The following is a 15,365-nucleotide window of genomic DNA, read 5'->3' on the forward strand; positions in this document are numbered from 1 at the left end:
CCACACCTCGTCAATGCTCTTCTTCACTTCCGGCTTCTCAGTTTCTCCACAGGCAAAAATCAAATCTGCTCCAAGGATTCGAATGAACTCCAATTCCTCATGCAGACCATCTGTCTCTTCCTTAATAGTCTACATGTAAATGAACAAAGCATAAGCCCAAACAGTGCAGGACAGAACTTTCCAAACTTTGCAAATGTAATTTATATCCCCATCAATAGCAAATGATGAACATAACTGTCAGTTTCATTAAGGCCGTTCAATGTTCTTAATATTTCACTCATTTCAATAGTGCAGCTTCAGAATTGGTTATTTTTCATACACACCACCTTCCAAATATACTTTTATATATTAACTACATATTATATATATATAAAAAACAGTCCGGGAAAGGTGCAATGAGTTCCAATAATTTACCAAAGGTCCAAGAAGACTATAATCTACAGCCAGAAGTCTATTACAGAGAAGTATATTAACAAGGATAAAATAATACAGTACAAGCTACAAATTTAAGAGCTGAGAGATGGCATAATAGGAATGCAGGCTATATAATTTTGAAGAAAGTCAGTTCTGTGCCAGATCCTAAAAAGTGGTTTATGGACTGGCAATGACAGGGCTGGGGAGGGGAAAAATGGCTAAAATAAAAGAAAGACATAGACAAAGACGACAGAATACTATGACTGTCTTGTCTTGTGCTAAGTGGACAAAATGAGGTGAGAAATGCATTTAGTAAAAACTGGGCTCCCTCAAAAGACTAGAAAAAGGTATGTCAAAGTAACAATTGTTATTTCTGAATGGTGAGTCCAGGGTTTATTTTCTTTTTAACTTTCTATTTTTTCTACATTAAAGAAATTTACTTGAGAAATGAGATATACTATATTGAGGATTAAGTTCAGAAATAAAGGCAAAATTGGAGTTTTTAAAGCATATTCTATTAATTTGAACTGTTAAGTTTAAAACTGATGAGATGATTACTTTGTGTGATGGAACTGCTCTGTATCACAACTGGGAGAGGATGTGTATGTATCTATATAAGTGGTAAAGCTTATATGTGTAAGAAAAAGAAAGAAATCTATAATGAGCAGATTTTTTTTCAAGTAGAAAAACATAATATTAAACTTAAAAAAAAAAAAAAAAGAAACAAACAACTTTTGAGACACTCAGCCTGCCCAAGCAGTTAACACAACATACTTGGATAAAGTGCTTTTCTAGAGGACAAACCCATGAGAGAAGGGGTTTTGTTTTTTTCTTACCTCGGCAGCTTCGACCTGCTGTTTGATGATGGATGGGTCAATGCCAGGGCTTTCCAAGTCATGGACAATGTCCTGGGTGTCTTTGATGGTGGTCAGGAGAGCTGCCATGTCATACCAGAACTTCTCCGCTAGTTCAAGGACATCAAGGAACTTCATTTCTCGCTCTTCAGCCCGAGCTTTGATGTCCTCCCAGAAGAATACCATTTGATCCAATTTGTCCTGGATTTCTGAAGGGGTGAAAAAGAGTGAAGAGGAGACTTCAAATCAGTCTCAACAGAAATTACAACTAATTCTTACATTTTCACTGAAATTATCCTAAAAAAACAAAAGCTCTAAAAATTTATAACTGATGGACGGTTTTCTACCTTAGCTTTATTATTATTATTTCCATGTTCTCATTTTCCGCTTATGTTGGTCTCCCACATAAAGAGATCACAGAGGTGATCTGGAAATGAATTACCATCTAACATAAAAGCACTGCAAAGATATAAAACTCCTTTAATTTATAAAGGGGCTGAGATGAGAACTCTTTCCAGCATTCTGTGTTGAGCCTGCTATGTTTCCCATGGAAAGTGTTATAAAAAATAGTTATGTTCTGCCCACTATTGGTATTGCACTTTACTCATATTGGGGGTAAAGGAGTATTTGTTTTCTGGCCTGGGAATCTAACTACCAATTGTAACCTTGTTTCAATGGAGAGATGTGTTCTGAATTCTAAATGACTTTGTGGAATACTCATTACTTGGAGACTGTCTTTGTATTCAATGAAATACATCTGGTGGGATGCTGGAGATAACCACAGCTTAGATTTAGCCCATCAGTTTTTTTAAAAATTTTTATTAGATTTATCAAGCACCTTTTGCAGCCAGATCCTTGTCAGCTCCCTGAGATCGCCCAACGAGCTCTTCTCCACGGCGCTTCAGGGCCTCAAAGGACGGCTGCAGTTTTTCCAGTTCCATGGTGGCACTCTTGTTGTCACTGATGCACTCTCTGATCTTGTCTACCTCCGCAGGGATCGGTGGTGGCATACGCAGGCGAGAGGAAAGATTCTCCAGAGTCTCCAACATGGGCTCAATTTTATCATGGAACTAAACAAATGTTGGACTATTAGCCATCACAGCAGTACTTCATCCCACTTCTGGGGTAAATATTAGGGCATAAGGCCAAAGTATAAATCTACTACTGTTTAGGATAAAACCTGTCATCAGCCTATCCTGATGGCTGTCAAGTCTTGGGTTTGGCTTAGAAAGTGTTTTGGGCATAGTATACCAGAGCTGGTCCATCAGAAAAAGTAAATGTTTAAAAATCAAAAAGATATTAAGTAAGTAATATACCAGGAATCATTTCAAATCATTAATGCTGCCACAATAGTTTCCCTAGTCCATTCCTAATGGGATGAGAAAGGGACAAGACCATGAAACCAGTGAGAGTCAGTGTGTCAACATCTCAGATGACAGTTGCATGCAACAGATTAGACCAACAAGTTAGATGCCCTCCACCAACTGTGTAAATGGATGGGGAACTCAATATGCTACATGACTTGGACTTTAAAAGTATCATGGCATGCAAGTTAACAACCCATCAAATGTAATAGTGAGAAAGGAAAACGCTGGCATGGTGAAAGGTAATTAAGGAAGGTCAAATCTAACCTTATTCCAAAAGAACAGTTACCCTTTTCACTTTTCTGGTACTCTGAATAACATGATTATAAATGTAAAATTTTCATTTATACTACGAAGCAGAAGGGAGAAAAAGGAGCAAAAAAGATAAGCTTGCCCCCTAAAAAAGCCATCTAAAACCAACTCTGGATTCATTAATAAGAACAAGGAATTGACATGTAGAATGTCCTTAACAAAATCCCTTCCCATCACTCCCTCACTTCTAGGTTCCACCCCAAATGAAACTGGCATAATAAACTGCACTAATATTTATTCCACTGAAGTTAAGGGAAGTTTCCTTAAAGTAATCCTCTCAATTCTCAGGTTCATAAAAACACCCTAATCCCAGTGGGAGAGGGTACCTTACCTCTGTAATCTGTAATGGTGGGCGCGGTCAACACAACAATGAAATGTGACGATGTGGGGAAGACAGGAGCAGGCAGCAACAACACAAAGTAACACATTCCACAATGTGAGTGAGAGATGGGACGGAAGGTGGGGGGAAAAACTTGAGTAAGTACAAATATTAACCAAGAATACTGACTAAACATAGGAATAAAATACCCAGACATAACAGTAATATATTAGTTGAAAAGTATGTAGTTACATGCTTTAAACTCCACTGCTGGTGGTTTATGTTTCTCCTGGGCTCTAACTTCTCCCTAGTCAAGTATCTTTCTCTGAACTAGGAGCTAGCCGGTGGCCTTTTGAGTAAGAAAACAAATGTGCTGTCTTCTAAACCTCAGAAGTAACAGGCCCAATATGAATCTGAATTTTCTTGAGGCATGTGTTGCTTCAAGATGAATTTACCCCCAAATCATCCCTGCTAAAGGATCATCACAATATAAAGTTTTCAAGGAAACCATCAACAGGCAATATATACCAACCAAAATGCATTTTGCTCTCCTTACAGTTGTCAGTGTAACCAATGTTCTCTGGGATAAAAATGCAGGCAAGCAAAGGCTCCCAGTCTATTGATAGTGTATCATCAGCATACTGGTCTGGACATTCCTGAGCTGAGGGACATACTGATACAGAGACTGTCGCTCACACTAAAGGACAGCTGAAGGTTATGAGTTTAAGACACACACATACCTGAGCCGACTGGGAAATAGCCTCATCTAGAGCCAGGGCCCGCTGGCGCACCTCCTCTTTTATTTGGGCATACGTGTTTTCTGCTTTCTGGTATTTTTCTTCCACCATTTCCCCCTCTTCAGGGTTTAATTCCTTTAGTTGTGGGCCTATCTTTAGCAGTTTATCAATATGAGGTTTGTGTTCAGCAATGGATTCCCTTAGTTGCTATGGAAAGAAATACAGATCAAAATGAGCATTTTTATACCAGTTTGTTTGCTTAAATACTTTGATCAGAGCTCATACCAACTGAACAAACTGAGAGGAACAAATTGAATTGGTAAAACCCAACAAGTCCCAACATCTCACCATTTATGGAGGGGAAAAAAAAATCTAAGTCTTGGGCTCTGACTCTAATTCTCTTAATTTTTAAAAGCCAGTCCAGATGTTCCACCACCCAGGATGCCCTCCTAGACACATCCTCTCATTCTCACCCTCTAACACAAATGTATACCACTGTCTCTGTACTTGTAAATACTTCTATGTACTACATTATAATTTGCATGGTTTTGTGTCTGCCTCCCTGCCCAGACTGGGAGACACTAACCAGGACAAGCTACAGACAGCAACATTTCTGGTAATCCAACCACTCCTTGGCTTTATGGCTGGCTGCTTCCAGTTTACCTCCTTCCCCTCACAGGAACACAGAGATAAGAATAAGCACTAGCCATAAACCACAAAGAAACATTAAAAAAAAATCTATCTTTAATGGTAAGAGCATTAGTTGAAGTGTCTACAAATTTCCCTTTCATCTTAATTCTATGCACCCAATGCTTCCTGACATTCCTGAGTGGAGGCTCTCACTCCAGCTGGGGCCCAACCATACCCAAGTCTAACAACACCCCACTGTCACTGGAAAGATTTTAAATTCCCTTGATTTCTCCGAAGTGCTTTGTTTACTTCTGCAATACCCAGGTTCCTTACATCTTCATAATCTTATTCTTTACCTGATTCATATTAAAGGACAAAGGAAATTATTCAGGTATGTATTTTTATTGTGCAAAGAACTTCTAACGGATTAAGAATTAATTTCATCACACAGACTTACATTTGGTAGGTAGTAGTAATAAACATGCTGTTTTTGAATAAACAGTGGTGCCCATTTTCAGTTCTCTGATTAAATAAAACTTGGCATGTTCCTTACCCTCATTTCCTCTTGTTGCTGCCTGAGCTGCTCATGATCAATGGCTGGAGGAGGTAACTGCGCTATTAGTGCCCGAGTTTCCTCAATCCAGGGGCTCAGCTCCTCATAAGTTTCCCAAAACTGGTTCACCAAGACCTGTGCCCGCTCGAGGCGGGCGTAACGCTCTGAATTGAGCAGACTAATGGCTTCATATTGCTGTATTAGAGACTCTGTCTTTTCCTATAAACAACAACAAAAAAGTATAAGTATTATTGCCATTATGAACCCTTTTTTAAAGAAAAAAAATGTAGGTATACATACATTTAAAAGTTTAAAGGAATGCACACTAAAATGCAAAAAAAAAAAAAAGGATTAATCTAGCAAGATTACAAGTGAATTTTTCTTTACACTTAATTTTTGAATTTTCCTATTGTACATATGTATTAATTCCATAATTAAAAAAATTAAAGTAGTTTCAGAAACAGTAAAATAGAACAAGCACAACATAGCAAAATTAACCTTTTTAGTGAATACCTTTTACAACTTTAGATACAACATTATTATAACAGATCAGTTTGACTAGATTTCTGGGGCTATGGTGGGGTCTTTGCTCATGAAATGTTATCTTTTCTCCTATGATAAAAAAAAGTCTCCACAAACCTGGCATTTAGGCTTTATATGTTTAGGGTAAGTAGCTCAATTTATAAAGACTTCTGAAGAAATAGTGGTTACCCATACCCTTTATAAAAAACAAACAAAACTGGTGTACAAATGGATGTTGTTGGCCAATTTTTTTTAGAAATACTCAGTGATATTTTAGAAAGACCTGAAGCTGGAATTAATAGTCTGCATATAGTTCTGAAAAATGTATCTACCTGGAATGGTAACTCAAAGATGACTCATTATGGACGGAGTAATTCCTCTGTTATAAAGGAGATGGATTTGCAATGTATTTCACATTTATACAGTACAGCTGTTTAGATATTTGTGAACACAGGGTTAGAAGTGTGAATTCCCCAGAACATTAAGTTGGACTTAAGTATCACTATCAGTAATAGAGGGAAAAAGAAAAAAAAAAAAATCTTAAACTGTCATTTTGCAACTGTACTTCTAATTCACATGATCAAGGTAAGAACAATAAGGAGAATAAATAAATGTATTCACCTGTAATATGGCTTTTTGCTCTTCCCCACACGTGCCAAAGATTTCACCACGATGACTGAAGAGCTCATCCATGGAATCTTTGTGTCGAATGATGTCAATGGAGAAAGCCTTTGAAAAGTGAGCTACAGTTAAGTCAAGAAGTATAAGGACCCTGAGCCTGTGTTAGTGAAAGGTTACATATAACCTATGAAAAATTATTTGCTTTAATAAAGCCACATCAAAAACTGTCTTTATCAAGTTTGATACTTTGCCTATCCACACATCTTCAATGCTTATCTTTCAGTAGCTTACAAAAACGTCTTCCCTCCCAAAAAAATCATGCAGAAAGTTGTTAACTATTCTTTCCTGGATTAATGGGCTTATCTCTCCCTTTTTACAAAACAAAACAAACCTCTTCCTTGTCCTAACCAAATATTTATAAAATTAGTCTCTATCCACCATCATGACAGTGAGTTGTTCCACTTGACTTGGGATAGTCAGAAACTCTCCCCTAGTCACTCTCAGCTACTAATGATTCTTCTGGCACAAGACACAGTGAGGACATCAGTGTCACACTTACCTTCTGTACCTGCAGCTGAGCTGTGGTCTGGTCCTGTTCCAGGCGAATTGGACCCAAGGCCATCAGTTTCCTTTTTGTCTCAGCAACCCAAGCTAGTTCTGCATCAGCAGCCTGCTCATACTAACAGACACAGTAAAGAAAAATGGGCATACTATATACAGCCAAGGTCTTCCTTCTTAGAATTCTAATTTATTCAACACAGAAAGGCTTGGGTTTTCAATATTACAGTTTACATTTCACAAAGTCAAAACTGGTGAGAATTCCACAAAATCACAAATCAAAATACAGACACTTTCAACTTCTTTAGAAAGACATTACCGAACCCAGTTAGTGGTCCTACAGCTAGAAACAACAATGGAAACTAAGACTCTTCTAAACAAATACACTTCTAATGAGAGTGCTTTTATGAGGCTGTGCTCTTTTTCTGCCAATCTCCTTTGCTACCCATACACTCAACAGTAGCTTTTAGTCATGCGGTTAAGTATAACCATGGCAGCAGACAGCTGAGTCAAGTTAACTTGGAAGTATTCGCTCAGCTGAAGAAGCCAAGACCCCAGAAGAGCACCAGACCTTTAAATGGAATGCAGTAACATATGCAATAGCAACAACAACAACAAAATCTAAGAACACGTTTGATGTGACTGTTGTTTCATGAGGGTCCCTCAATTTTTCTCTCTTCAACGCTGCCTACTAACACTAATATTTAAAGAAAGGTAAGCTCCAAAGCATGATAAATCTCATACTGAATATATCTGGCTAAGATTAGGGATATCAACTAAGACACACTGGGGATGGACTTGGACTCAGAGCAAACTTCTGTGTGGTTCAGAAAGCATTTGCTCATCACTATGAACCCAAGAATTCACATTATATTTATTTTTTGCACCACAGCACATTAATAGGTGCATATCTAGCTACAAAGAAAAAGCAAATAACTTTTTCCAGAAAGCAGGAAGGAAAAAAGTTTGAGGGAAATATGACACCTGTGTTTACTAGGAGGGTTCTATTTTGGATGGCTCTGCTATTTTGGTTAGCATATTTGATAGTAATTTTAGTTCTCAGTTTCGTCCCCTCTTCCATCTAATGCTAAAATAGTTGATAATGTCAAACTAAGACTATGATGCATTTGGACCTTTTGGATCTAGATATTATCTACTTCCATCACCACCTGCCTCTTAGCAGGGCATTAGTAAGGAAAGTGCTCACATAGACTCTTCTCCAAGTTCTTCCATACTCAAAGGGGTCAAGTACTTTGGGTCAAACCTAGATCTGTCCTTTACCTAATCACTTCCCACCACTGAAGTAATCTGTTGCATCAGATTTAGCTTGATCTCGTTATTCCTACTCCTGAGCCTGTATTTATGTGGGTCATAGTTTTGTACGTCACACACATATCCTCACTTCTTAAAACATTAATGCAGAGGTGTTAATAAACATTACCTGTTGTGATCTCTGAATAGCAGCATCAATCTCATCCACTCTTTGTCCAATAGTGTCACTGACCAGCTTGTACTGCTCGTTGGCGTCAGACACAAGTTTATCTAGCCCTTCTCTGGCTCTCCAGGGCACCAGCTCTAGGAGAGCACGGCTCACCTCATTCACTGTGTCCAACACCAGCCTGCGCTCCATGACCTCCTTCTTTAGTTCCTAAGGAGGGAAAAAAAGTTTTCAGGCCATATCTTGCTAAATTAAGCACATGAGCAGCTGTGCTGGGTGGAAAATGCTCTCTCTACCACACATCCCAGCAGGGCTCTGACCTCCTTCCTTCACTTATTTTTTTCTTGTCTCAGATTTTTCAGTCACTCCGCAGCCTGACTTTAGGCTTAGCTGCTGCTTAGAACTGTCTGCACGACTTCTCGAGCCAGACTCTTTGGATAACACAAAAGGTGCTTCTTTCTTTTCTCTCCTTACTTCAATAGAAATGATAAATAATGCTTTAACCACAGGCATTTAACCCAACAAGTACCCGCATGGTATTTCTGTGCATCTAGAACTGTACTGGATCCTGCAGGAAAATCAAAAATAACCATGAAGTACTCTCTAGAGAATCAATCCTGACAGTAAATTCTAAAATGCTACATATGAAGCAAACTTCCTAGGGTTTTGGGATTCAGTCTTCTTTCTTTATCAGATTGTGACAAATGCTCTTACATAGATCTGTCTTTATGTCAAATCGTACTGTCCAAGAGTAAACAAGAAAGGAGGCAGGCAGAAATTTCTGGTTTAGATTTAAGGCAGAGACAGTTGGTGATAAAACTAAAAAATTTGAACTTGAGGAGTCTGACTGAGAGGAAAATTTTTTTTCCCGTTCAGTGTGAAATGACAGCTCACCTTCTGTCTCTGCTGAAACTGGGGTATTTGCTCCCCTGTGGGGGACTGTCCTCCACTGGCTGCCAGCTCCTCCTCCACCTCCCTCAGCCACCCAGTCAGTTCCTCGTAAGTAGACTGAAACTTGGTGGCCAGCTGCCGGGCTTGCTCTAAAGTTCTGAGGGCCTTGGAGCTAGTGACTGTGATGTCTGCATAGCGAGTCTTTATGCCGTCCAATTTCTCCTGGATAAGCAATACCTCTTCACCTGTGGGAGACAGCACATAATTACTCATATTTAATAGGATATGAGGGTGTCTCTTTAACTGCCCTTTCTTCAAATCAGAGCTTAAGCTTTACAGATACTCACTCCCTATGGCAATGATTTCACCTAGCATTCCACACTAAGGCAGGTGGGAAATAAACCTTCAATCAATAAAAGAAGCCACTTCTGAAATTACTAAGATCTGAGTTCGAATGCAGGTGTTTCTAGACATTGCCAGCACCTTTCAGTAAATGCTGGCATTTGACATATTGGGGGGCAGGGTAAGTCTTCATCTATAACCAGATGTGAGACAACAAAATCTTTCAGTTTTCAAATGAGTTAGCAGGAAATTGGAACCCAGGCCACTAGCCTCCTGGGAGCACATGGCAATATGATCAGCGAATACTAAGCTCCTCCTAGCTACAAAGAGAAGTGGCTAGTGCTGGGTGCTGACTTCCCTGGACATGTAATTGTATACCATAGAGGTGCCAAGAGATGCACTTTTCAAAGTACCTGTGGTTTGTTTTAGAAGAGCCTGACCGTTTTTAATAGCTTGATCTACATTCTTCTTTCTATTAACAATTTCTTCATTTAAAGCCTGAAACAAAAAAATACCATTAATCCTAAAACTGTGGCACAACAAAGGGAAAGAAATGTGAGTCCTTTAAGAGACCAAATTTAAAGTAAATAGATGAATACCAGTTTAGTTTAAACATGAGATATTTGATGCTTTCATTTTTCTCTTTCGTTACCTTTTAAGTACTCAAAATAATGAAATCAGATACTTATAAGCAAGCTTTACTTTGTACTGGATAAGAAGAGATTTAGACTAAATCAGCTTTACAAATCTGTTGGTCCCAAACCTGAACCCAAGAAAGGTAGAAGCAGAATTCAACAAAGATGTCTATGTCTAAAACAAAGAATTAGACAAAGTTCAAGTGAAGAAAGTCAGCAAGAACAGGCTGACTTAAATCAGGATCCTGGTTAAAAACCCTCAATATTTTAAGTCAATGAGGCAGAAGAAACTAAGATTACTAAAACCAAAAACCACTTTGCCAATTTTTATCATCCCTAAAGAAATTTCATAAAAACAAAACACGGCAAATTGTTCTTTCTCTTAAGATGACACAGAATCCCTAGAATTTGAGCATATAAATCCTAAAAACATTTCAAAAGTTATCACTATGATCAAACCCTGGGCACTATATTTAGGCAGTCTGGATTTGTTTAAGTGCATTATCTTTCACCTAACTGCTCAGGTGGAAACTGAATGATACATTCCCTAATGATGTAAAACATGAGTTGGAATAGAGATGGCCCCGATTACATTTTGGATCACCTTCTAGTATTACTGATTCAGTTTGTTAAGTACAAGTATTTCCATGCATTCACCAAAAAAATACATTAGTCCTCAGCAACAAGTCTGTAACTATGCACTTGTGTATAAAATAAAGTTGAAATGTTTGGAATTAAATAAAAGAGAAATGAAGAGAAACATAAATCAAAATTACAAAATAACTTAGTAACATAACCAATAAGAATGGAAAACATGAATACCAGGTGGTCAGCATGCTGCTTCTGCAGGACATCCTGTCTGTAATCCTTTACGAACACTGAACTGAGCTTGTCCTCAACCTCAGCCAGCCAGTTGAGCACCTCCACCTCATCCTCCCCGAAGAGCCTAGCGTTACACAGTGCTTGTTCAAGCAGGGCTGCTTTCCGACAGCACCGGTCTTGAATCTCACTGAACCGGGCCTGCAAGGAGTCTAGCTTTTCTGCCAGCACACCCTGCTCTGTGGAACATGTCAGGGAGGAAAGGGACTGCCCAACTCTGACTGCCTGGTGCACATCTGCTGCATGGCTTTCTATTTCTTCCTCCAGAGCCTGGAAATCCAGATGGAAAAAATGAACAACAGAAACAAAATAAATGAAAAGTAAACATAAAATAATGAATAACAAATGACATAATAAATTAAATAATAATATACAAGTTAACCTACTGAAGGGCAAAAATAATACAAAATAGAGAACAAAAGCTGTTTTTTTCTGATAGTAACCTAGTAGTCCATTTCTATTTTTACTTCAAGAATGTGACTAGTCCAACTAACTGAACCATATTTTAAATTAAGACTTTTTTATTTAAAAAACTCCACAAAACATGTTTTCTACAATGCTGCAGACAGTTTTCAAATTTCTAGTATTTCTGATCCCAGTTCTGTGTTTTCATTTACCATAATCGCTTCCTACCTTGTGCCGAATGATCTGCTGCTGTATTTTGGCAGTCTGAGTGCCAACAGGTTCTGAGTTAGCAAGCTTTTTCTCTGTGACAGATAAGAAGTCAGAAATAGGCTCAGCTGTCTCATGGAACTGTTTGGCCAGAACCAGGATATCTTCCAGCTGTTTCTGCCTACATAAATATATAGAACAAGCTGCTCAGGCAAAAAGTCACATTAAGACTGATAATAGTACTACATTCAGTAAAAGACCAATCTTAACCAGCCACACTTGTAATATCACAAGTAAACAGAACACACATAAACAGCACTTTGCTGTTTCAAAGGCTTTCATAAGCAGTATCTTATTTTGACTGTTACAACTGTGTAAGGTAGGCAAAATTATCCCACTATTACACAAGAGAAAACCATCCGTGAAGGCTTAAAGATAGATCTGTCCAAGTCACCCACTGGGTAGCAACAGTACAATGAGGATTGGAATCAGACTTTTTACTACTTTTTCTCTTATGGAATGTAGCATGTGCATCCTCTGGACATCTGACCAAAATAAAGTTTAAAGGAGTATACAAAATCATCAGTCTTCATTTCTCTCTGACTCTGTCTCTCTGCCACTGCCACCTCCACTTGTGAGTGTAGAGAAGAGAGAGCATTTGAAGAGCAGAGGAGGACCAGGCTATGAACGAGAACTTCCTTCCCATCTCCCCCAGTCCAGTCAGGCTTCTAGTAATTTCAAGCCCCAGAACGTAACTCTGGATCCAGATTTAAGGCAAAAATGACCTCAAAGTAGCCAAATTTGCCAAGGCAAATGGCAGCCAAAAGAACTATGGACTTTACAGCTCACCTGGAATCTTAAATCTTACTTAATACAACACCCATACTAAGGCTGGATTTCAAATACCCTATAGATTAAAATAGCAAATTACCAAGGGTAGAGGAAGTCTCAGCACTAGAGGCAGCCTGATAAGCAAGACACAGAAAAGCAACCACAGAACTGTGAGCTAATACAGATTAATAATCAAAGGCCATGATGCTGCTGCTTGAGCCTTAAGAACAGACTAAATTTTATGTCATCTGAAAAGACCTTGGGAGTACCTGATGCATTTTTAGTTTAGCAAACCTTTACTGAACACCTACTTTGTGCCAGGTCCTATGCTGGGTACTCTGGACAAACTTATTTTAGTAAGAAATGATTTAATATAAAGATTTGCCATTTTAATTATCTGGAAATTCAAGTATGTTTGAGTATAAAGAAAAAGGTATTTCCAGATGTTGCATTTAAATGTCACTATAAAGAACAGAATTTCTTTTCTTAGTTTATGCTAGCCTTCAAAAGACATCTTCAATTAATATAACTAAAACATTTAATCTTAAATATAATTATTAATCAAGAATTCCATTTAAAATTTTTTCTGTTTTTCTGACTCTGATTTTGGAATCTGAAAGTTTGAAGAAATCAATGTAGTAGGATTTGGGGTAGCAAAGAGAAGAGCTAAAATAATTTAGAGACATCAAAAATACAGTATTAAGGAATCTAAATAAAAGTCTTCAGGAGGTCTGTAACAAATGACATTCCTCTTGGTATTTCTCTTTAAAATACTGGCCCAGAAACTGTGCTAGGCTAGGAGGATGGAAGCAACTAGGGTAGAAGGAAAGAGTCAGAAAAAGATGTATTAGAAAGAAATCATGACTTTAATGAGCTTTATGGACCTGAAAGCTAAGAACCTAAAATAATGACCAAAACACAAGGTACAGATGAAAAGTTAAGGCAGTTAAAGAGGAAGGAGAGGTTGTTCTATGCTTGGGGAATAAAGAAAAGCTTCATAAAAGCAGAGATGAATAAAAGTATTTCATGGAAGATGCAACACCATCAGTAAATACAGAATTGGGAAACTAACAGAAGATACTGAAGAACAGAATATGGTTTACTTTACCCATAAGGAATGAAGGAGGGGGGAGGATATAGCTCATGTGGTAGAGCGTGTGCTTAGCTTCACAAGGTCCTGGGTTCAATCCCCAGTACCTCTATTAAAAACATAATTAAATAAATAAACCTAATTACCCATAAGGAATGAGAATAGAGGAAACTAAGAAAGGTAGTCAGGGCCAAATAGTACAGGGCTTTGAATGTTGGGTTAAAGAGATTTTATTTCGTAGGCGACGGGGAGTCATTAAATGTCTCTGAGCACGCAAAGAGGGGAAGGCCTGAGGGTAAGTGGCACTACAGTGACTCACTATCAGTTAGGAGGCTACCTCAGGTGAGCCACCTCCTGGGAACCGGCCCAAGTGAGAGTTCAAAAGTCACGAACTGAGGCATGTGAGTGGGAATTAGAAAAACGAATGGACAAGAAAGATTGTGTAGACGTAAAATGGACAGAATTCAGCATCCTGATTGATATCGGACACAAAGGAGGGGAGGAAAAAAGGGTGAAAAATGGAGCTGAGGTTTTAAGCCTAGAAAACTGGAAGGTTAATGGTGATATTAGTGGAAATGGATGAAGAGAGAGAAGAAAAAAGTGGTGCAGTTTGGAAATGAAAATAAGTTGAATTCTTTCACTTGTTTTCCCACTAATATGGGCAAGCAAACACTTTATAGCTCAGATAAGAAATAAGCAAGCCATGGACAGGTAGAAGAACGGAGGCTGAAGAGGAAGTTATCCAGACTGCCCCTGGCTACCTAGACAACCAGCAGGGCCTGATAATAAATCATCAACTCTACTGCTCTCACACTGATTTCTAGTTAGTTATCATTTATTTTAAACTGGGGACAGTATAAGTTAAAAGTAAAGACATAGTGTGACTTACTAAGCTCAAGTGACACTGGGGTAACTTATAGCTATGGAAAGAGAAAGCACATCCTTGGAGAAAAGTACACTGCCTGTCTTGTGTCCAGTTACTGAACAAAGTCCACACATCTCTGCAATGCTCATTTATTTAACAGAACCACAGACTTAACTCCTGGATGTAAGAACATCTAATATCAGGATAAGCCATAAGCTAGCAGAAAAGAAATATAATAAATTTCAATTCCAAGTATCAGAAACATTATTTATAAATATGAAAGGAAAAAAATCTGTTTCCAAAACTCAGAAAATAACTTGGCTGGGTTGTAGAAGTCTGCGTCTGTCATTTGGAACCATAATTACATTGCAACTGAACAACAACACAGAGCAATGAGTCTTCCAGGTCTCAGAAATTTATGGAGTAGCTGAGGCTCATTTCCTGAGTTACTCTGGTTATGAGGATCATTTCCAAAAACTTACCCCTTTTCAAGATAAAAGCCATTAAACACATTCCAAAGCACCATATGAATCATCCAGGAGTTTTCAGAGCACCTCAATGATGCAAATCAGAAACCTTCTCTGACTCATTCCTCAAAACTTCTGTGGCCTTACCTGGCTGCTGCCTTGCTGAGTAGCCCCGTCCATCTGTTTTCAAGACTCTCCAACTGTCCAGTGATTTTCTCTCTATCAGCCAGCTCAGCTGCCTCGGCTATTCGGCCTCCTTCTGCTTGAATCATGTCTACTGTGGCCTTTCGATCGTCTAGGAGCCGCTGGAGCAACTGATATACGTGTTTAAAGAGAATGAAGAGTGATAATATGGGGTCACTTTAAAATCTGAAATAAGGAAGATAAACAAAATATCCAAAAAAAACCCCTCCATCCTACCAAGCCCTAAG

The 15,365-nt window shown here is 38.5% G+C and overlaps 1 protein-coding gene across 23 annotated transcripts in view; it reads right to left on the bottom strand.

Annotated features, from left to right (window-relative positions):
- The window catches only part of MACF1 (microtubule actin crosslinking factor 1), a 313,971-nt gene that overhangs the window by 35,797 nt on the left and 262,809 nt on the right, over positions 1-15,365 (bottom strand). For 14 of the 23 annotated variants that reach the window (XM_064493716.1, XM_064493724.1, XM_064493722.1 and 11 more), the window contains 13 exons: positions 15,082-15,248; positions 11,703-11,862; positions 11,013-11,339; positions 9,969-10,053; positions 9,217-9,458; positions 8,326-8,532; positions 6,886-7,005; positions 6,327-6,434; positions 5,184-5,402; positions 4,004-4,207; positions 2,107-2,338; positions 1,251-1,477; positions 7-129 (listed from right to left, as the gene is read on the bottom strand). In XM_064493716.1, the coding sequence (XP_064349786.1) occupies positions 7-129; positions 1,251-1,477; positions 2,107-2,338; positions 4,004-4,207; positions 5,184-5,402; positions 6,327-6,434; positions 6,886-7,005; positions 8,326-8,532; positions 9,217-9,458; positions 9,969-10,053; positions 11,013-11,339; positions 11,703-11,862; positions 15,082-15,248 (2,421 nt within the window). The remainder of the gene's footprint in view (positions 1-6; positions 130-1,250; positions 1,478-2,106; positions 2,339-4,003; positions 4,208-5,183; positions 5,403-6,326; positions 6,435-6,885; positions 7,006-8,325; positions 8,533-9,216; positions 9,459-9,968; positions 10,054-11,012; positions 11,340-11,702; positions 11,863-15,081; positions 15,249-15,365) is intronic. The other 9 variants (XM_064493728.1, XM_064493720.1, XM_064493730.1 and 6 more) reach the window with 1 other exon arrangement.

Source organism: Camelus dromedarius, chromosome 14, assembly GCF_036321535.1.
Source record: "Camelus dromedarius isolate mCamDro1 chromosome 14, mCamDro1.pat, whole genome shotgun sequence".
NCBI lineage: Eukaryota > Metazoa > Chordata > Mammalia > Artiodactyla > Camelidae > Camelus > Camelus dromedarius.